This window comes from Felis catus, chromosome A3 (assembly GCF_018350175.1).
Source record: "Felis catus isolate Fca126 chromosome A3, F.catus_Fca126_mat1.0, whole genome shotgun sequence".
NCBI classification, from domain to species: domain Eukaryota; kingdom Metazoa; phylum Chordata; class Mammalia; order Carnivora; family Felidae; genus Felis; species Felis catus.
In genome coordinates this window covers 105,270,887-105,294,611 of record NC_058370.1, presented here as the reverse complement: position 1 = coordinate 105,294,611, position 23,725 = coordinate 105,270,887, and the positions used below count along the sequence as shown (strand labels likewise).

The following is a 23,725-nucleotide window of genomic DNA, read 5'->3' as shown; positions in this document are numbered from 1 at the left end:
CAGAAGCAGGCTCCAGGCTGTCGGCACAGAGAGACCCATGTGGGGCTCCAACTCACGAACTGTGAGATCATGACCTGAGCTGAAGCTGACACCCAACCGACTGAGCCACCCAGGTGCCCCTCAATTTTGTTTTCTGATGGAATGGAATACAGTGAGAGGTTTTACTACTTTCTCATTATGTTCCAGTTTGAAATGCTTTCAACGAAATACTGCAGTAATGTAAAAACTCATGCAGAATTCACATCAAATTTGTTTCTTCCAGTGCTTTCTTACAGTGTAGATAATGGTGAAAGCATGAACACTCTGTAGCCATCATGGAGCACCTCTCTTTATGCTTTCTTCGAGACTAGAATGTTGTTCATAGAAGCAAGTTCTGTTCTCCATTGGTACATTAATGTTTTCTCTAAAAGTTTCGGGGTTTCAAAATAGGTTTATATTTTGGTTGTTTAGAGGTTGTACTTTACCAAAGATGTGAGAGTACAAGTGTCACAATTGTAAGAACCTTCAAAATCCTGTCAACAGATATTTATGCGAACCAAAGTAATATGGAATCTAATCACCACTTGTATATTTTTCCACGTTCAAGATTTTTCTCCCAATTATAAAATTAGTGTATGCTTATTATGAAAAATTGCAAAATTTAGTACAGCAGCAGGCAAAAAAAAAAAAAAAAGGCTTGTACTCATTATCCAGAGTGGAATATTCTTACCATTTCATAATCTTTCCTTTCAGCCACTCTTCGTGTATTATGAACAGTAATACCCGCAAATTACAGAACAGTACGGAGGATAATGTATTGATCCACCCAAAACAAATGTTAGTGTTTTAGTTCTTTGGATTAAAAAAAAATCTCAACAATTATAATTTCTAATACTCTCTCCCTAGTCCTATTCTGCATCCTCTATCTGTACCTCTAATGCCCATCACCCTTGCCTCCTGTCAAGAGGCAGCCACTATAACAGATTTGCTGTGTCTCTAGTTTTTCTGGTTCCACTATGTATTGGTGTGTCTGAAAACAACATAAAGTTTGTTTTGCATGTTTCAGTTTACTCTGTGACATTTTGCTCTTTGCCTCTTACTGCTCTCTAGCCATGTTAATAAACACATACCTAGTTCACTCATTTTATTTTATTTTATTTTATTTTATTTTATTTTATTTTATTTAAGTTTATTTATTTTTGACAGAGACAGAGTACGAGTATGAGCTGGGGAGGGGCAGAGAGAGTGAGAGAGACACAGAATCCAAAGCAGGCTCCAGGCTCTGAGCTGTCAGCACAGAGCCTGACTCGGGGCTTGAACTCACGAACTGTGAGATCATGACCTGGGCCGAAGTCAGACTCTTAACCGACTGAACCACCCAGGTGCCCCTAATTTTTTTTTTTTTTTTACCCCTAGTTCACTCATTTTAACCACTGGGTAGTATTTGTAGTACTCCTTCATGGAATACTACACCACATTACTTACGTATTCTCTTTCCGATGAACATCTGGACTCCTTCAAAACATTTTTCATTTGCTACTACCCATAATGCTGCATTGAAAATCCCAACACATACCCTTTGTGAGTGTGTATGTGAACTCTCTGGCATAACTAGAATGGGAATAGTTATTCATAGTCATTCATAGGGCACTGATCACTTTGGGTTTTTTTGGGTTTTTTTGTTTTTAATTTTTTTTTTCAACGTTTATTTATTTTTGGGACAGAGAGAGACAGAGCATGAACGGGGGAGGGGCAGAGAGAGAGGGAGACACAGAATCGGAAACAGGCTCCAGGCTCTGAGCCATCAGCCCAGACCCTGACGCGGGGCTTGAACTCACGGACCGCGAGATCGTGACCTGGCTGAAGTCGGACGCTTAACCGACTGCGCCACCCAGGCGCCCCAAGGGCACTGATCACTTTGGATTTGCCCAAACACAGCCAACTTATTCTACACAAGGCAAAAATAAATTTATGTATTTATTTTTAAAATGTGTGTTTATTTTGAGAGAGACAGAGTGTGTGTGTGCGCGCGCACTAGCATGTGATGGAGAGGGGCAGAGAGAAGGGAGAGAGAGAATCCCAAGCAGGCTCTGCCCTGTTAAGGCAGAACCCTATGCAGGGCTCGATCTCACAAACCGTGAGATCATGACCTGAGCCGAAATCAATAGTCAGACACAACCGACTGAGCCACCCAGGTGCCCTGGTAGAAATTTATAATCCCACAAGCAGTCAATGAGTGTTTTCCTGTCCTCATCCATTTTCTTACATTGGCTTCAACATTGGGTATTTTCAGACTAAGATTTTTACTAACCTGATGCTTCCCTCATTTTAATTTGTATTTCTTAATAAGGTTAAGCAGGTTTTCTTGTTAATTGACTCTTCGTGGTTTTTCTTTGTATTTTAGATTCATATCCTTTGTCCATTCTTCACTTGTGTCATTGTTTTTTTCTAACAGTTTAAAAATAGTATTCATATTCGTGATTATAAATATATCTGGAGTTTATTTTTGAGACTTGAATGAGGTATAGGAGTCTTTTTTTCCATATGGAAAATAGTCATCTCAATACCTTTTATTGAATTTGTTGTCTTCATGATTTTGTAATCCTTCCTTCCTCTTTTTTCAAGGTTTTAGATATGCTTAGGCTTGCTTCTGGATTTGTTATCTCTTCTCCTCTGTTTTGTTGATCTGTCCCTGCACAAGTACCACATTATACAAAAGCTGATAAGCCCCACATGAACGTTTTTTTTCTTTTTCTTTTTTTTTAATGTTTATTCTTGAGAGAGAGAGAGAGAGAGAGAGAGAGAGAGAGAGAGAGAGAGATAGCGAGCACGAGTGGGGAAGGGGCAGAGAGACAGGGAGACACAGAATTTGAAGCAGGCTCCAGGCTCCAAACTGTCAGCACAGAGCCCAACATGGGGCTCGAACTCATGAATCGTGAGATCATGACCTGAGCCAAAGTTGGATGCTCAACTGGCTGAGCCACCCAGGTGCCCCCATGTGAACTTTTTTTTAACACATAGTGGAAGTCACTTAAATGAGAGTTTTGTACTTTGCCTCCCCCACCACATATTCCCTAACAATATAAAATAAATACTTTTTCATATCATCATGAGAATCTGGAATTTTTTTTTTTAATGTTGTGTGATTGTGCCTTGTATAGATATACTGTTACTTACATAGCTACTGTCTTATGGTTTAACACTCATCTTCCGAGATAATGCTTCCCAGATTGTAACTGGGGATGCTCACCCTGTTGTAGTGCAGCAGATTCCCTCCACCCTCTGAGGAGTGACAAGGGAGAACCTGTTCCTGAGATGGTACAGAGCTCTGTGATAGTTGGGGCTGATTTGCCTGAAGATAGGTGTGAACAGGTGAAGAGCAGGTATGTGAGCTTTTGCTTCGGGCTGCAGCAACTCTCTGCTTCCCACTGGTGGTGACTGGTGGGACAGCGGGTGAATTTCTTTTGGAAGAAGGCAGAGTCTTTATTTTATTTTAAATGTTTGTTTCTTTTTGAGAGACTGAGCACGAGCTCAGGAGGAGCAGAGAGAGAAAGAGGGAGACAGAATCCGAAGCAGGCTCCAGGCTCTGAGCTGTCAGCACAAAGCCCGATGTGGGGCTCAAAGTCCTGAGCTGTGAGATCATGACCTGAGCCAAAGTCAAATACTTAACCAGCTGAGCCACCCAGGTGCCCCCTAAGAGGGCAGAGTTTTTAAAGATTCGGTATTTGTTTCTGTCAGTGAAGGCGGGTTATAAAAGAAGCATTTTAAAGAGAACACAACCTATGTACCTTAATTAGTTTAAACATCATTTTGTGTTTATCTTTTGCAGCACTTGCCTACATGTTCCTTCTGGCTGGATGCTTTCACACCCTCCAATGTTTGCATTTCTTCTGTTTTTTTTCTTTTAGTATTCAGCACTTAGGAAGACACTTTGTGTTATATCTACCATCTTAAATTGTTTACTACTATAATTGTTGCTTCTTTTTATTTTAGAGAGAGAAGGAGTGCGGGAGTGGGCGAGAGAGGCAGAGGGAGAAAGAGAATATTAAGCAGGCTCTGTGCTTAGCGTGGAGCCCGATGTGATGTGGAGCTCAATCCCACAACCCTGGTATCAGACCTGAGCTGAAATCCAGAGTCAGACACTTAACCAACTGAGCCACCCAGCCACCCCTGTAATTGTTACTTTTTAAAGCAGAAGTGTACTCAGAGGCTCAGGGAATTGTGTTTGTCATGTTTGTACAGCTGGTTTCAGTTTCAGAGACAGGATTTGGATCTGTTCTTGACTCCTACCTGAGATTCTCTCTCCCAGATTACATCTTTTTTGTTTCACTCTCCTTAAAATGGCTTGGGTTTCAAAATCATTGTTATTGTTTGCATCGGATTAGGCAGCGCTAAAGATCTGGTCTTCTGTCTGCAACATTGAAATGCTTTGGTTTCCTGCTCTAACGGACGCTAGGTTCAGCTGTACTTGGACTCTTTCTATATGTTGCTCTTGTGTCTAGATTACTTTCAGTGCCATGAAATTGATAACTTTCAGAAGTCACAAAAGCAGGAGGAAATTGATGCACTTTGTGATTTCAGATGCCATGTCCTGCACCTTTAGTCCTCTTTGCCTGGTAGCTTCATGCCTTCCTCTCTGATGTTAACATATAAAATCCTGGGGCACCTGTATGGAAATGAGTGGGAGTGGTTAAAAGTTGATTACTTGTACATTGATAATGTGAGTTTTGCAGATTGTTTTCCAAAAAAGATCATATGAGAAGCTGGTAGGTTGTTTTGTACCATGAAATGAAAATTGGATTTAAAAAAATAAATGAAAATTAGATTCATCATTCAGTTGAATTTGGAGAGCCAGGTTCTTATTTTTCTTTCAGTGTTTTCAGACCTATACAGATGTGGTTAGTACCTTTCTCCATCAGGTGACCAGACTTTCTCTGAAGACTTCTTACTGCAGAGAGGGCACGGTTACAGAACTGTGGGAACTCCAGTGGTCTGTCCTAGGTGATTTTCACTGTGGCTTTTCCTGTAAGGGACTGCAGCTGACTGTCAGCATTCTTAATCTGAAGCATCTGTTTATCCTAGACTCCGCATGCTACTTGTCAAATCACCCGTAATGTTTGGGGAGCAGGTAATTAAGATGCCTGCAGATTGCTAGGTCTGACTTCCTTATTTTGAGACCTGTTACAATCATAGCTAGACTGAATTTCAAACAGTGCTAGTCTAAGAAACATGATAAGATTTATAATTGTTACAACACTTAAGTTGTCATGGAGGCTTCCTAGATTTCACCCTCATTTCATTAAGATGTAAAGTGTCCTTTGTACAATATGCAAAGAAAAAAACAACCAGTTTACAACCTACATTGACCTCCCTTCGCCCCATTGTGGAAACAAAATCCTTTAGAACACAGTAAACCCCGAAGTGGTCTGTAGGTAGTTGGCGGAGGGCCAGGCCTGTTACGGGGCGGAGGGTGCCATGTGCATTGGTAGGGAGCTATCGCCAGAGCATAGCCTCAGTCTCGGAAAACAGGTAATTAAAGAAGTGCTAGATTTCTCTTTTCCGTGAACTCTGAGGACTAAAGCAAGTTGGAGGAAAAGATCTAAGAAAAAGAGTTTTTTGAGTTGTTTGGGGCCTCAAAAATCTTCCAGGACAGATCATATTAGAGATAATGGTGAAGTAACTTCTATAAAGATTCATATTTAATTTCTGACAGACTCAGTACTAGAAACAGGATTTTTGATGCTGAGTCTGGTTCTGAGAAAGGTCAGGCTGTGTTGATTTCCTAGGGAGAAGACTGCATTCTGGGATATCTCTAATTCTATCTGATCTTTTGAAAATGCAATTTTTATTTTGCTGTCTCCTATCTTACATCCTTTTACTGGCCTCTAATTGCTTTCAGGATAAAAACCCAGATCCTTAAAAGAGTCAAAAAAAGCTGTGGGGGTTTGCCCGGCCAGTCTGTCCTGTCCTGTACCCCAGCCTTTCCTCTATGTCTTCTGGGCTCCAGCCAGCCTTCCTTTGATTCTGTGGTCTGTCTCCTGCCACAGGACCTTTGCAACTTTAGTTCCCTTTGCTTGGATGCTCTCATAGCCCCATGTAATTAACTGTTATTTATTTATTTATTTTTAAGGGTTTTTAAAAAAACCCTTGTTTTGTTTACTTTTGAGAGAGAGACAGAGACAGACTGTGAGCAGGGGAGGGGCAGAGAAAGAGGGAGACACAGAATCTGAAAAGGCTCCAGGCTCTGAGCTGTCAGCACAGAGCCTGATGTGGCATTTGAACTCATGGACCACAAAATCATGACCTGAGTGGAAGTTGGACGTTTAACCAACTGAGCCACCTAGGCTCCCCAAATTTATTTATTTATTTTGAAAGAGAGAGAGAGAGAACTAACTAGTGGGGGAGGGGCAGAGAGAGAGGGAGAGAGAGAATCCTGAGCAGGCCCTGCCCTGACAGTGTAGAGCCCAGTGCTGGGCTCGAACCCACAAAAGGTGAGATCGTGACCTGATCCAAAACCAAGAGTTGGCCACTTAAACAACTGAGCCACCCAGGTGCCCCACCACCTAATTGACTCTTAATCTGTTTTCAAATTGTGTCTAATCTATCTGTCTAGGGCAGGTTACTCTTGTGGTGTGCTCATGGAGAGAGACACAACAATATTCCTCCATGTTAATTATTTGTAATTAAACACTTGTTTTTGTGATTATTTCATTAACATGTATCTCTCTCTCTTCTTCCCCTTCCCTACATATCAGCTTGTAGTATTCATCAATATAGTGACCATACCTGTTTTTCCTCACTGTTGAATTCCCAGTACCAAGCATAGTTCCTGGGATATATTTACTAGGTGTTCAGTAAATATCTGAGGATGAATAAATTAGTTTCTCTCTCCGGGACATAAGACAATAGGTTCTTATTAAAATAGGTCATTGGAGTATGTTATTTCTATTAAAATGTTATCTAGCATGTTAATAGGTCTTTTTTGAATGCATCTCACTACGAGTGATATATATTTGAAAATAATTTCATTGTGTCACCAGAGCTGAACACACACGGTCTAAAGACCAGGAGTTATAGAAAGTTTCTGGCACTGGACATACTTGTTTAAAAACTGTGGTAAAATATACACAACATAAAAATTTGCCATTTTAGCCATTTTTAAGCGTATTGTTCTCTCGCATTAAGTATTCACACTCTTGTGCAGCCATCACCAGGATGTTTTCGTCTTCCCCAACTGAAACTCTGTACTCATTAAATAACAACTCCCTATTCCCCAGCCCTTAGCAACCACCGTTCTAATTTCTGTTGCTGTGATTTTGACTACTCTGGATACTTCATTGGAGGGGAACCACACGGTATTCGCCCTTCTGTGACGTGCTGATTTCACTTAGCATAATGTCTTCAGGTTCATCCATATTGTCCTATGTGTCATCGTTTCCTTCCTTTTCAAGGCTGCGTAGTATTTTATCGTACGCATATACCACATTGTGTTTATTCAGTAGAAACTTAGGTTCCTTCTACGTTTTGGCTATTATGAATAATACTGCTATGAACATGGGTGTACAAGTGGATATACTTTTATGATTCTCTGGGTTTTTTTTTTCCCCCTGGACCTATAGCTTATGATCCATTTAGTCTTCTACAAGTTATGTAGCCTCCCCGTGCCTGAGTTTCCTCATCCTCAATGGGAATAATACTATGAAACCTATCTGTACTGCTTCAGGGGGTTATCTGTTGACAAGAAGAGGGTATACAGGCATAACTACAAATTGCAGATGTACCTGTCCCAAGAATATAGAATTTGATGTGAAGAATTATATGATATAAAGATCTTCCCCTTAAGGGTGCCTCGGTGGCTCAGTCGGTTAAGCGTCCAACTTCGGCTCAGGTCATGATCTCCTGGTTCAAGTTCAAGTCCCACGTCAGGCTTTGGGCTGATGCAGGCCTGGAGCCTGCTTAAGATTCTGTGTCTCCTTCTCTCTCTCTGCCTCTTCCCCTGCTTGTGCTCTGTCTCTTTTTCTCTCAGAAATAAACTTTAAAAAAATAATAAAGATCTTCCCCTTAAAACAAGCTATAATTTTTACAATAAAAATTTTTTCAAGAAAAACTTAGAAAAAGTAAGTAACTTACTTTCTTGAAAATAGAAAGTTGACTTAACCAACAGTAATTTTATTCTTCAGATATTAACTCTTTGTAAAATTGCTAGCCATTAATCCTGCATTTCATTCTCTTCATTTGTGAGTCCTGTTGAAATTACGTATTACATTTAGGGCATTGAGGGTACTGGGAATTTGAGGATAGATTGCAATTCATGGTCATTACAGCATTTAAAGGAATTGTAGTCTGCAGAATATATAAATCTTCAGATTAAAATTTTAGGTTTATCAGCTTACGTTAGAAATCTAGTCTTCAAAATGAGTGTAAAATTGATGAACTGAGAATCCATGTAATTTTTTTAAAACACGATTTCTTAAAATTTAAGAGTACTGTCCGTGTTCTCCAGGCTATAAATTAGAATTAAAACTAATAAGACTACCACTGCAGTAAATCATATGAAACATGAAATTTTTCTTCCTTCTAAGTATATCACTGAGGCAGGAAATGAATGTTACTGTAGCACTGTTATCTAATCTAGAGGCTTTAGTGAGATTTTCTAGTTGTTCCAGTTATGTTCATTATAACAAAAGAAAAAAAATTTTTTTCTGGTTTAAGATCCCCTTGAAAATCATTTATTGCATTTAGTTATATCATTTTAATTTCTTTCAGTCCAGAACAGTTCCTCATTCTTTCTGTCTTTCATGACGTGGCATTTTCAAAGTACAGGCCATTTATTTTGTAGAACATCCCTTAGTTTGGGTTGTGGTTATAATTTGATTTATAATTAAAACAAGTTTTTATTTTACTTAAGTCCATTTTGGTCAGTTAAGTCAGGAGAATTTCCATTTCACCCTAACTTTTCAAATTTATCAACATAAGTTTTTGGAGTATTCTTTAAGTAGAATGAATTAGTAAGTCTCCAGTTGTAAGTAGCTTTTCATTGTTATTGTTTATGTATGTCATTTCCCTTTTTTTTTGACAGTTTTGCCAGATTTTTCTTTTCTTTTTTATTATCTAAAAGAGTGAGATTTTAATTGAGTTGATTTTTTTTGTATGTTTTTTTAATTAAAAAAATTTTTTTAATGTTTATTTTTGACAGAGAGAGAGAGAGAGAGAGAGAGAGAGAGACACGGAGCATGAGCGGGGGAGGGGCAGAGAGAGAGGGAGCCACAGAATCTGAAGCAGACTCCAGGCTCTGAGCTGTTAGCACAGAGCCTGACACGGGGCTCAAACTCACAGACCACGAGATCATGACCTGAGCCGAAGTCAGACTCTGAACCGACTGAGCCACTCAGGCTCCCCTTTTTAAAAAAAAAATTTTTTTTTAATGTTTATTTATTTTTGAGAGAGACAGAGACAGAATGCAAGTGGGTTGGGGCAGAGAGAAAGGGAGGCATAGAATCCAAAGCAGGCTCCAGGCTCTGATCTGTCAGCACAGAGCCCGATGCGGGGCTCGAACCCACGAACTGGGAGATCATGACCTGAGCCGAAGTCGGACACTCAACCGACTGAGCCACCTAGGTGCCCCTGTATGGTTTTTTTTTATTATTATTATATGTTTTCTATTTAGTTTTTTTTTTTTTTCCTGTTTATTTTCCTCCTTCTACTTATCTTAGGCTTTACTCTGATATTCCTGTTCCAGCTTTTTTTTTTTCCTTTTTTTTTGGCGCGGGGGGCAGGGGGCGTTGTGTGTGTGGGAGAGAGACAGAATGAGAGAATATGAATCTTAAGCAGGTTCCATGCCCAGTTGGGAGCTTGACGTGGGGTTCAGTCTCCCAACTCTGAGATCATGACCTGAGCCAAAACTAAGAGTGAGACGCTTAACCAACTGAGCCTCTCAGGCACCCCTCCCATTCCAGCTTTTTAAGACTGATTTTTTAGCCCATCAACTTTGTCTAGTTTTCCATCATCAATATTTACGATTATAAATGTACCTCTGTATGTCCTAAAGTTTGATATGTAGTATTTTCATTATCATTTGGTTCTAAGTATTTCCTAATTTACTTTATAATTTTGCATTTACTTGTGAGTTAATTTCCAAGGAAATGAGGTTCATAAGTTTATCTTAATTGCCTTGGGGGTTGTGGTCAGAGAAACATATGCCAATTCTTTTACTATATTGTGATTTCCTTTAGGGCCTGCAACATAATCCTCCCCAGCATTTTGCTCCATGGGTCTTACTTTTACCATGGCCTAATGCAAAGGAAGCTTTCTGTTTTTGTCTGTTCTGTCTAGAAAATGCCATCAAGGTAAAGGTTAAGTCATTGTGGGAGCTCACGTGTCATACATATTCTTCCTGAATTATTTTAGTCTCCCCTTGCTTGCATTGGTTGTTCTTCAGTGTCCTCACATAGTTGTTTTACAACTTGGTTTGTGAGCATAATTCATCCAAAGCACTTGTATATCAAAATGAATTTCCCTATAAGATATAATGGAAACTCAGATGATTCATTCCACAACCCCAACATATTCATATAAAAATGATTACACTACTGTAATCATTACAAAATTATAAAGAAAAGATAAAATATAAAGAAGAATAAACAAATTAGCCTATACTTACCTTTGAAAACCTTCGTGGCTGATGAGGAAGACGAGAGGGGAGGTTATTGTGTAGGACGACTTTCACTATTACTAACGGATGTTGACTGCAGTACAGTATGAATACTCTCTTGTCATCTACTGTATGTAATGTGACTGGCAATAAGGCAGCAGAGGAAAGGGTCTATATCTGCAGGCGGCCTGACCTAGAATGAAGCATGGCATTGCTAAGCTTACTCTTGGATGGAAAAGCAAAGGCCTGTCCAGAGGTGCTTTGAAGTGACAAAAAATACACTGGTGCCATCTGTGGGCACCTTCCAATGTTCTGAAAAATCACTGGTTTCTGCCAAACACCGTGGCCTGAGACCAAGCATCCAAGCATGGGAGACAATCATCCACAATCCTGCAGAGAGAGAGACAGAGCGAGAGCGAGAGAGAGAGAGAGAGGGAAGAAAGAACCATTGGCTCAGTTGTGATCGTGTGACATTCAGCATCATGTACTACTCATTTTGCAAGACAATGTTCATTGATCAAGTTAAAATTTATTAGAAATGTTTTCTTGTCTTGCAGAACACGCGTAGAACCAGTTACTCACAATCCAAAGTTTTACTGTATTTCGTTTGTGTCTAGAATCAGAGCCAGGGGGGAAGAATTTTCAGTTCTGCTCATGCAAAGGACATTTAGGGCCATGGGGTTACAGTGGCTTACTAGCCCTGTAGCTTTCTTGTGATAATCAAAAGGTCTGAATACACATGAGGACATGACTCAGGGTGTCTTGGAGATTGATTTGAACGAATGACAGCTAAGTCTTAACAAATTTGATGATGAATGAGGGATTTTGTTTTGAATACTGTGCATTGAAGCAAAACTTGAGAATGTATGGCATACTTCTCTTTTACATATATATAAAATGTTTTGCCTTGATCATGGTTTGTGGTTTACTCCTGAGAGATTATATTCACCTTCTGCTTGGGAAAAACCATATGCTCATTAATTTTGAATAGATTTAGTGTTCTGAATGCTATAATTTGTGCTGGAGGTACACATGCAAAGTTTTTGTAACATTCTGACCAAATCAATAGTTAGGATTGAATATGTATGTATATCAGTTAGCTGTTGTCAAAATAATGCTACATGTTACATGCTGGGTTTCTGAGAAACAGGCTAAGATACAGATTTGTATGTGGGAAATTTATTAGGAATCAAAACCTGTGGGGGGTGCCTGGTGGCTCAGTTGGTTAAGCGTCCAACTTTGGCTCAGGTCATGATCTCCTGCTTCCGTGAGTTCGAGCCCCACGTCGGACTCTGTGCTGACAGCTCAGAGCCTAGGGCCTGCTTCAGATTCTGTGTCTCCCTCTCCCTCTGCCCCTCCCCTGTTCGTCCTTTCTCTGTCTCTGTCTCTCTCTCTGTCTCTCTCTCTCTCTCTCAAAAATAAACATTAAAAAATTTAAGAAAAAAAAAAACGTGGAAGAGGAGGGATGGAGGCAGGATTGAACAGGGGAAGAAAGTGGGCTATGATACCTGAAGCCTCCGCCGACTCCACGGGACACTTCGAAGAGTTGTCCCAAATCCGGGTGACGGGCTGAGCCTGTATACTCCTGCATCATCGGATAAAGGCTGTGCCAGGAAAAGGGCATGATCTTGGGTGATGCTTCTTTCTTGAATTGAAATCATTCCAAAGGTGACAGCTGAGGGTGTCTGCTCATAGCACATCTAGCACGGAGTAAGTTCTTTACTCTCAAAAGGAAAAACACAGTATCTGTTACACTGCCTAGTATTTCAGTGGCTTATAGCAACAAGCATTAATTTCTTATATACTCCTTTGCAGATTGTCTAGGATTCTGCTGAACTAGACTGGGCCAATTTAGGTGCCAAACTACAGTGTGAGTCCAGATCTGCTCCATGTGTATCTCCTCCTCGGGTGACAAAAGCCAGTAGCTCAAGAGGGCGAACCTAGATATGCAAACACATGCCAGGGCTCTGTTCTGTCACGTATCTTGAACATCTTATCTGCCAGTCAGGTCACGTGGCCAGGCTCCACATCAGTGGAGTGGAAGACTCCTCTTCTGTGAAGGCCCAGGGGAGGGAGTGAATATTTGCTGAATAATAATCCAGTCTACCGTTGTGTGATTGTACTTAATGAACGAAGGATGAGAATTTCACTGCCAAGCTTTCATGTCAGTCTTTCTCCGAAAATACTTCTGTTTGTCATCTCCATCTGTTATGAATGAGATGAAATATGACAACACCTTCACCACTATTTGGCAGAGAGAACAGCTTGTGCTGAGTTCTTATGATTTTTTAAATTTAGATTTGAATGGATCTTGTGTGTATCTGTATCTCTATTGAAAACATGGTATCTTTGTAAAGTATTTATCTGGAGGGAAGACTTTCTGTTGTTTTACATTTACTCCTTAAATTCTTTGTGTTACTTTAAATTGAGGCGTATACACAGTAAAGTGTGTTCAGTACACTCAGGTGCATCGTTTGCAAACTTGTGTATATGTATACATTCATGTAATCGACCACCCAGATCTAGGTAAAGAACTTTACCAGAATCCCAAAAGATTCCCTCATGCCTCTTCCCAGTCAATGATTGCCCCCTCCTTCTGAGGGAATCATTATTCTGACTTCTCTCACCACTGACTGTTACTTTTCTCAAAGTTCATATAAACGGAATCTTCCAGTGTGTTCTCTTACGTGTCTAGCTCTTGGAATTGTTGTTATCTTACTGATAAACCGTAAGTCAGATGTCAGACTCCTATGTCTTGTGTTAGCCTATTTCTGAGAGTCTTCACTTGATGTTGTCTGTTATGTTATAGAAGGTAGACTCTGTGTTTCGCTTACAGCTTTTTAGCGTGATGTTGAACTCCGTAAAAGTCCATTCAGAAGGAGCCTCCTATGTGTGTCAGAAAGATGGAGTTAATATGGACTTCTAGCCCATAATGTGGTCCTCTGGTTTCCTTTATGAATTTGGTCATCAATTTAAATAAAATTATTCCCTGGGAATTCCATAGTGCATACGTCTGATGGGATGTAGATTTTTTTCTACACATACTGATCATGACAGCGCTCTCCTCTGGGCTGCATTTCAAAGTGGACTCTGGGGCCTCCAGTCGCCTATAAGTTGGACCCATTGTTTCCACTTGATTTGTGACAGTGCAGGGGTTAGTCTTCCGAAAGCCATCGCTGACTTCGGTGTCCAGTAACACACACTCCGTGAGGAACAGAACCATTAAAACAATCTGTTCGCTTCAGATTTGGGTCATAATCACTTATAACGCCTGTGATGTTACTTTGGTTCTTTGAAACTCTATGAGATAATAGCCTATCGTCATTTGTAAAAGTGCCTGTAAGAGAAGCCTTTTCATCACCTCGCGTGAACAAAAGACCGAAGATCCTTTTATGCTTGGAGTGGCTGCAATAATATCAGCTGAGAAACACTCATTTAGTCTTGTGACTTTGGGTTTCAGAGCACCTGTTAATTATAAGAGCTACTACCTCTTGAGGAATGTCAGCAGCAAAGTTAATTTGTATAATTATTGATTTTGAATACCATTTAATCTTCAGTTTTGTTATCCATTGTAAATTTAGTTTCAAAAATAACTGTTTATAGTAATATATTAGTAATTGAAGGGATCCCTGCATGCTATTGAACTTTGCTTTCATTTTTGTAGATCAGTTATCTAGGAACTAAATAATTTCAGGAATGATGTAAACTTGTTTAACAGTGCACAGTACAGTGAAACTGATGAGTCTGTCAAGTGAGAAGTTTAGCAAGAAAAGTGGGGTTTCGTTGATTATGAAGTTTGCAGAGCACAGGCAAAGAGTAAAGATCCAAAGATCAAAAATTCTAACATTTTTGTAACTGTTGTTGTGGAAAGGTGAGAAGAAATTCACTTAAAAATTGAAGTTATTCCATGATTGTGACACATACAGCGAAAGACTATACGTGATCAGTGGTCCTAGCTGTGATTATGACTAAGGAACAGATAATGAGATTCCTGCTTGCTTTTGTTTTGTAGAATCCAGTGATTTATTTAAGAGAGATGTTAATCCTTATTAAAGCAGTTAGTTACCTTAAACATGTCTTTATGTCCTGAATCCCACCTTTAGTTCTGTCAACAAATTCATATTCAGTGTCTTAATGTATCACAGTATAAATAGGTCTTTTTAATGCATACTGTAGCCAGTGATTTTTTTCTCTTTAATAGGTGTTTGTTGATACTTGAGTTTATTTTATACTCCTGTATGAGTAGTAGGGAACTCACCAGCTAAATTTTAAGAGACATGTTGCCACATGGATGTGATACTATCCCCATTTATGAAAATTTTAATATCGGTAGATACTGTGTACAAGGTGTGGGACTTGGCTTTCATATGGTAGAAAGTTAAAAAAATTTTTTTTTAATGTTTAGTTTTGAGAGAGAGAGAGAGAGCGTGAGTGGGCGTAAGGGGCAGAGAGAGGGGGAGACACAGACTCCGAAGCAGGCTGCAGTCTCTGAGCTGTCAGCGCAGAGCCGGATGTGGGGCTTGAACTCACGAACAGTGAGATCATGACCTGAGCCAAAGTCGGACGCTCAACCGACTGAGCCACCCAGGTGCCCCCATATGTTAGAAAGTTTAAATAGAACTAGTCCTCACTTGGTAAGGATTTGGTCACCTTGCCGACCAATTCTGGGCCACACCTACGTGCTTATCCAGACACAGCAGAGCCAGTCACCCTGTTCTGCAGTTTTCCTTCCACATATACAAATGTGCGTATATGTTATGAATGAATTTCTGGTTCTCCAGTAGAAATACCATCACAGGTTTTTCAAAGTTTAAAGTTTTGGAACCTAAGTTTCTTCACAGCTTCTGATGGGAAGAAGAATGTGTTTTAAATAAGCCAGACCCAAGGTACTTTTGCAAAAAAAAACAGGTATATTATCCTAATCTATCTTTTCCTCGTTTCAAATTACTCTTTATATCATTCTCTCCTGAAATATGTAGGAAACCCATGCCAGCCTAGCTGATTCAAGCAAGCCTGGTCATCTGTTCTTGGTCTTAGAAGATCTCAACCAGTTACTGTTTTTACATGGATATATGTTTTGTTTTGTTCGTGTAACATGGATGTGTAGTTTTGTTTTGTCACCCTGATTCTCAATTCCATTGTTTTCTGTAACTCTCGTTCTTAGTGCATCATTGTCTTAATCCAACCTGGGAATATTTTTTCTCTGATATATAATCTATTATTCCCTTGTCAAGGAAGGCTGTGACAACCCTGTATAATAGGTGAAGTGATGCTGGCACTTTTAACTGAAAGGATGGTGAAACTTACTGGCTTCCCAGTTAATACCTGTGCCTGGAGGCCCTGGATTTTCATGGTTAGGTTACTGTAACAAATGAATGCAGTTTTTTAAATACACACCTTATAAATCAACATTTTCTTAAATCAGTAAATGACATTTTAAATAGGTAATCTGTTTTTTAAATTTTTTCTTAATTTTGTTACTTAAAAAATAAACCTAAAAAAACTAAAAAAAATAAACCTTATTAAAAAATAAACCTTTGTTACTTAAAAAAATATACCTAAGTATATTAGTGTTAATTCAGTGCATCATGCATTTTAGTATTCGTGTTCTTAAATAATCTGGCAAGTTTGCATTTCTGACTGATCTTTTCTCTCCATTTTGTTTGTTTTCTTTAGTTTCATGCTATGGATACATTGTATAGGCACAGCTATGATTTAAGCAGTGCAATTAGTGTCTTAGTACCACTTGGAGGGCCTGTTTTATGCAGAGATGAAATGGAAGAGTGGTCAGCTTCTGAAGCTAGTTTATTTGAAGAGGCACTGGAAAAATATGGCAAAGACTTCAATGACATACGTCAAGACTTTGTAAGTAGAAAACTGCACATAAAATGTTGGATGGGAATATTTTATCTTTATTAAAAAGCTGGTAAACCTTAAAGTATTCATTTAGCAAACTTGCAACGTAGTAATGTTTATCTGCTCAACATAGAATGAAGGCTAGTCTTACAGAGAGAGAAACTGACATTTGTTCTGGGAAGCAATTATAAGACCTGGGATCAGGAGGCTCTGAGTTCCAAGTTTAAAATATGGATGGCTTTTCTGACCATTTGCACAAAATATTTCTGAGGTCTGCTTTAAGTTTGTTGCTCTCCTTTGGACCTTCTATATTTTTCTAGTTATTTTACTAATTGTTGAGCCTGAGTTTGATGTGGCCCTTTAATATGGAAACAACCTGTAGCAAGCAGTATGGAAAATTTGCTTTATGGGGTTTCCGTCCTTGACTCCTCTTAATGATACATAGTTTCTTACTTGCATTTTAAATACTAGATAATCTTGTCTACTTTTATGTACTTCCTTTTGTCCTTGTATGTATGGAATTGCTCTCTTTAATTAAGCTTTTAATCTCTTTGAAATGAGGAAATTTCTATTTGAGAAGTCCATTGATAACTTCCTAGGACAATTATCCTTTCTAGATTATCCAGTTCGTTGGTGTATAATTGTGAATAGCAGTCTCTTATATTCCTTCTTATTTCTGCAGTATCAGGTGTAATGTCTCCTCTGATTCTCCTTTCTGATTTTATTTATTTCAGTCTTCTCTCTCTTTTTTTTAGACTCGTTAAAGTTTGTCAGTTTGGTTTTATCTTTCCAAAAAAGGAACTCTTAGTTTCATTGATCTTTTGTTTTTCTAGTTTATACTTCATTTATTTCTGCTTTGACCTTTATTGTTTCCTTCCTTCTACTGACTAGATATACTCTTTTTCCTTCATTTTTCTTCTTTTCACTTTGGATAATTTCTAATGACCTGTTTTTGAGTTCACAGATGTTCATTATTGATGTTCCATATTACATTTCTCATTGTATTCTTCAGTTTTAGAACTTGTGTTTGTTTGTTTTAGGATTTCTTTCTCTCTGTTGAACTTATTTCGTGTATTGTTTTCCTGGTATTGGGGTCTATCTCCTGATTTCAGTTCTATCTGTATTTTCCTGTAGCTCACTGAGCTTCCTTAAAACCATGATTTTGAAATTATTATCAGGAAATCATAGCTCTCCATTTCTTTGGGGTCAGTTGCTGGAAAATTACTGTTTCTTTGGTGATGTCATGCTTCCTTAACTTCATATTTCTTATAGCTTTGTGCTGATGTTTGTGCATTTGATTGATCAGTCACCTCTACCAGACTTTACAGACTGGTTCTAGTGGGGAGGGAGAGACCTTCGCCTGCCCTGGATACAAGGGTGTGGGAAGCTTGTGTATGATGGTTCCAGCTCTTGGGAAGGCCCATCAGCATAGTGTACATTCAGTTGCATCTGCTGAGGTCAGTTGTCAGTTAAGATTTCAGGGTTCCTCAACGGCCCATTCTCTGGGTGTCTGCAGTGGCAGTGAAGGCTGCTGGGGATCTCCTGATCTCTTTCTCCCCCATGGGGTGTGTCATTGCCGAAGGGATCCCTCTTGGCATTGGATACCTTTGCCATGGCAGTGGTGCCTGGATCAGCTTGGGTCAGAACCAGGAGCGGAGCGTGTATGCTCCCAGAGTGACAGCAGCCTGGGGTCTGGTGTGCTGGCTAGCCTGCAGTGTCGGTGACCGAGAGGTGAACACATGCAGAACCACCATGGAACCAAGGTCTGAAGTGTGGGTGCATGTGGAGCGGCCGGAGTTCTGGGGTCCTGGATATGCACAGGGTTGGAGATGGGGGCTGGCAGCCCTGTTCCTGGGGTGGGGACACAGCAGTGTCTTCTGGGGGGGGGGGTGTGGAGCAGCATCTCCCTCCCTAGGAGGTCAGGATCAGCAGTGGCTGTTGGTTACCTCAGTGGCAGAAGCCGTCAGTTTCCTCTGCAGAGTAGGCTGCTGGAGTCCACGCCAACAAATACTACAGAGTCCTCAGCTGTGCATATGGCAGGGAGTCTGCAGCTGTCATGAAGGCTGTTGAGGTCCTCGAGATCCTCAGTGGCAGTGGCTGCCAGGCTCCTCTGCAGAGCGGGCCACTGCGGACCACACTGGAACCCACTTACACTGATAGCCTTTACCCTTCTTCTTTGTTCTTAGCCGGTTCCAGGTGTCTCAGCTAAGCCTACCTCCCTGGTGATCCTTTTTGTGTGGTTATTCTTCATCTTTTGCGCCACTGTGTTGCCATCGCTTCTTATTTGACTCTGGTCCTCCCAGGGCTGTTTTCATTGTCCATAGCTGTGGGATACAAAGATATCTCCTATCATAATATGTTATAAAGTGGTTATTGTTCTAAAGTGGTTCCTAATTTCATATTATCCTTCGAAGATCTGTGGGATGGATCTGTAGTGATGCCCCCTCACATTCCTGATACTGGTAGTTTTCCTCATCAGTCCAGCAAGGACTTAATCGATGTTTTTGACCTTTGCAAAGAACCAGTTTTTTGCTTGCTTGATTTTTGTTGTTGTTTGTTTGTTTCATTAACTTCTGCTTCTATGTTTGTCATTTCCTTTCTTCAGCTTGCTTTGTGCTGAAGTGCTTTGTCTTTTCCTAGTATCTTTTTAAGGTTGAAACTTTTCTTGTAATCATTTGTTGAGAGTGTACTTAGCTGACAGTGATTTTAGCCTTATCTTAAAATTGTCTTCCTGTCCTCTTTAACAAAAATGTTATTCTTTTTCTTTTTTTTTATGTTTGTTTATTTTTGAGAGAGAGAGAGAGAGAGAGAGAGAGAGAGAGAGAGAGAGAGAGAGAGACTGAGTGTGAGCAGGAGAGGGGCAGAGAGAGAGAGAGGGAGACACACAATCCAAAGCAGGCTCCAGGCTCTGAGCTATCAGCAGAGCCTAATGTGGGGCTCAAACTCAAAAACTGTGAAATCATGACCTGAGCCAAAGTCGAATGCTTAACCGACTGAGCCACCCAGGCACCCCAAAAATGGTATTCTTTGTGGAATTCATTTTTTTTCTTTTTCTCTTTCAGTGCTCTAAAGGTGTATCTCTATCTGGCTTACATAGTTTCTGATGAGAAGTTCTTATGTATGTGGATGTTTCTTTTTCTTTGTGCTCAAGATTTTGTCTTTACCTTCAGTTTTGGGTTTTGTTTGTTTGTTTGTTTGTTTGTTTAATAGCAGTTTTATTACTACAATGCACCTGGGTATATTTTTCTTTGTAATTATTTTAATGAATTTCTGAGAACTAAGGTTTACTGTTTGTGTATTAGTTTGTATAGTTTATAATTTAGATTGATCTATTTTTCAGTGCACTAATTTTCTCTGCCATGTCCAGTATACTGATAAACTTCTTAAAGGAATTCTTCAAATATGTTAGCATATTTTGCTAACATTTATGTTTTCTTTTTTATGCTTTTCTCTGTTTAAATCCCTATCTATTCATGTGTGCTGTCTTACCTTTTTAACCCAATCCTTTAATATATTAATCTAATCTGTAGTTGGACCAGGTTTGGATTTGGTTGTTGTTCTGTTTACCTTCAGGGTACCGCTGTATTGGAAGGCCTAACCAAAAATTTCATGTGCTGCCTTGATATCTTTGAGCCTCACTGGGCCACAAAAACTTCACTGTGAGTTCCACTCCTTTTGCCAAATATATCCTTCACCAGCAGGAAAGACTCCCCACCTGCCCAGTTCTAGCTCCCCTGCAGCCTTCAACCTCATGGGTTTCACTTCCCTGCTAGCCTGCAGAATTACTGAGACAGGCCAGTCACATCTTCCCCTGGGAACTCTTTCCAGAACCAGGGCACACCTCACCCTCTTGTTACACAGAACCTCACTTCCACAGCCCCTAGTGACTCGCTGTGGCCCTACATGGTGTCATCTTCCCCTGGGCTGTGAGTATCTGTGACTAATAAACCAGTCAGACTCCTCTGTTTTGTCTTCAGTGTCGTGTGTTGTACGTCCTGGCCGTCTGATACTGTTTTGAGGGGCAGGTTCCTCCCCTCACTGAAGCAATAAATAGGAGGTGATCTGAACATTCACAGACATCAAATTCTTACCTATGCTTAATGTGGGGCCTGGAATGTGGGAGGGTTTCTTCAGTGCTCCTGTCTCAACATCAGCAGGCCCAACTACTACAGGGCCTGTCTCCACGTTTTGATAAGTTGTGTTTTCATTTTCATTGCATCAGTATTTTTTGTTTTTCTTTCTGATTTTCTTCTTTGGCTCATGGATTATTTAGAGGTAAGTTCCACGTATTTGCATCTTTTTCACATATTTTTGTTACTGAAGTCTAGTTTAATTCTGTTGTGATCAGAAAACTTTGTAAAAAAAAGTTTGTAAACTTTGTAAAAAAAAATCAAATTTTACATTTTTGAGATGTGATTCTCATCCTGTATATGGTCTTACTATGGTGAATGTTCCATGTGCTCTTGAAAAGAAGAGATATTTTGCTATTTGGTGGAATGTTCTATAAATGCTACTTAGGTCAGATTTATTGATGGTGTTCAAGTCTTCTGGAGCCTTACTGATTTTCTGTCTACCTGTTCTGTTGAGAGAGTAGTATTGAAAGCCTCTAGCTATAATTGTGAATTTTTCTGTTTTTCTTTTCAGTTACAATAGGTTTTTGCTTTAATTATGTTGAATCTCTGTTATTAGGTACATACATTTAGGACTAGTATGTTCTCATAATGAATTGACCCTTTTGTCTTTACATCATGCCCCTTTATCCATGGTAATATTCCTTATGGTGAGGTCTGTTAATATTACCACTCCAGCTTTATTCTACTGATTACATGGTATATCTTGTTTCCATCACTTTATTTGTGTCTTACTTATGTTCGAAGTGGGCTTTTTGTAGACTGAATACAATAGGATCTTTTTTTTTTTTTAAACCAGTCTAACAGTCTTTACCTTTTACTTGGATTGTTTAGACCATTTACCTTTAATGTAATTATCAATATTACAAGTTTTGGTTTAAACCAGTCATCTTCCCATTAATTTTCCATTTGTCCCATTGTTCTTTGTTCTTTTCCACTTTTTAAAATTAATTTAAAAAAAATTTTATGTTTGTTTTTGAGAGACAGAACACAGTTGGGGGAAGGACAGAAATAGAGAGAGAGACACAGAATTCGAAGCAGACTCCAGGCTCTGAGCTGTCAGCACAGAGCCCAACACAGGGCTAGAACCCACTAACTGTGAGATTGTGACCTAAGGTGAAGTTGGATGCCTAACCCACTGAGCCACCCAGGTGCCCCTTAAATTAATTTTTTTATTCTAGTTTTATTTCTACTAGTGACCTACCAATTAAACTTTTATTTTTGTAGTGGTTTACAGTATACATCTTTAATGTCCTACAGTCTATCTTCAATCAAACTCACTTAGGTCACATAGATTATAAGAACCATGTGATTGGGATGCCTGGTTGGTTCCATCCATAGAGCATGTGACTCTTAATCTCTAGGTCGTGAGTTCAAGCCCCAAGACCCATATTGGGTGTAGAGCTTACTTAAAACAAAAAAGAAGAAGAACCATGTGACAATATATTTCCAGTTCCTCCCTCCCATTCTTGTGCTTTTTTTGTCATATATAATTCTGGCTGTGTTCTAAATCCCACAGTGAATTATAACTTTTTTGGCTTTAGACAGTGATCTTTTTAAAGAGATTTTTAAAAATATTTTCCCCCATGTTTATTTATGTATTGTTATTTATTTTTAAAAATGTTATCACTTCTGCTACTCTTCATTTATTTGTGTAGATTCAAATTACATCACCACCACCACTTCTCGGCCTTTTAGCTAAGATCAAGTGCAAATTACATCACCACCAACAGGGGCTTTCTCAGGTTTCCTGCTCTGGCCCAGATCTTTCTGATGAACACCTGATGGAGACCTGTGGCAAATGTGGATGGATTCCCCTAGTGTCTAGAGATCCCATAGATGCTACAACAGTTGTCCTAGCTCACTGTTGACCTTTAATAATTTGGTAAATTTTTGGCTGTTTTCTTCTTACTTTGTTTTTATTTGTTATCTTTATTTATTTATTTATTTATTTATTTATTTATTTATTTATTTATTTATTTATTGGTGCTTTGCCAAAGTAAAAGTAGCTCATGAGTCTAGTCTTTGAGTACTGAGTGACTTTGGAATCCAGTTCAGTTGATTGTGTTGTAACATTAGCTCAAGAATCGGTATGGTTTTGTAGGTTATCTGGGTGTTTTCTTCTCATTTTTAAGGTGGGAATTACATTATCTAGCTTAGGGCCTGCTTGGGATTCTCCCTCCCTCTCCCTCTCTCTTCGTCCCTCTGCCCCTCATCCCCAACTCGTTCATTCTCTTAAAAAAAAAAAAAGGAATTGGGCGGCTGAAGGGAAATAATTATGATAAACAGGGAAGGAAATATAGATAGCTTCTTTAGTCTTCCTTTCTCTTTTCTGAAACTCATCCTGAGGCCTTCATTGGCATTCAAAATCAAATTCCCCCAATGTTCTCTCCTTAGTACCTTTGATGACCAGAGTTCTCAACTTGGTAGCATAACCCAAACCTTTATTCCTGAGGGTTCTGAGCCCTGAGTTAGAAGCTGTTTTGTGAGAATAAGTCATTCATTAGTCTGTGGTTGGTCTTGCTAGCCAATGCATTACAGGCAGAAAAGGCAAGTCATATTTAGAATAATTGTCTATTCAACAAGAACAAGATGTCTGTTCATTCCAGGATGCTGAGAGACTAATGTAACTGACATGTTACCAGGAATGGTGCCATGTTGGAAGCCCAGTGTGCATTGTTCCTTGCAGATTGGACACCTGGAGTAATCAGATCAGATTTGGTGAGAGGATGTCCATGTGGGGGTACCCATATGTAATCTGCTTGCCTCTGTGTCCATTTTGTTGATGTGTCCTTTGAACAATCATTGTTGTGGCTAGGGAAAGAGGCTGGCTGATAACCCTAGAGATCATCTTGCCCTCTTGATATTAAGAGACCCTCCTCTCCAGAAGGAGCCTTTGATAAACATGGGGATATAAAGATCCTCACACTTAGGCCCATCAAGAAGTGTCTGTCCCACAAACCTCTTTCCTAAGCCTCATTGTTACCAACCTTCTAATCTGCTTCCTTTCAAGTCCCTCCCTGATCATTGTGACAGGTAGATAACCACTCTCCCTGAGTGGGTATGGATTAGTACCTCTGGCCAGCTTTCCTTCAACTCAGACTGGGAA

At 39.5% G+C, this 23,725-nt stretch overlaps 1 protein-coding gene across 7 annotated transcripts in view; it reads left to right on the top strand.

The window, feature by feature from the left end:
* MTA3 (metastasis associated 1 family member 3) overlaps positions 1-23,725 on the top strand; it is a 216,213-nt gene that overhangs the window by 146,243 nt on the left and 46,245 nt on the right. For all 7 annotated transcript variants that reach the window (XM_045054643.1, XM_045054642.1, XM_023251915.2 and 4 more), the window contains exon 9: positions 16,307-16,495. In XM_045054643.1, the coding sequence (XP_044910578.1) occupies positions 16,307-16,495 (189 nt within the window). The remainder of the gene's footprint in view (positions 1-16,306; positions 16,496-23,725) is intronic.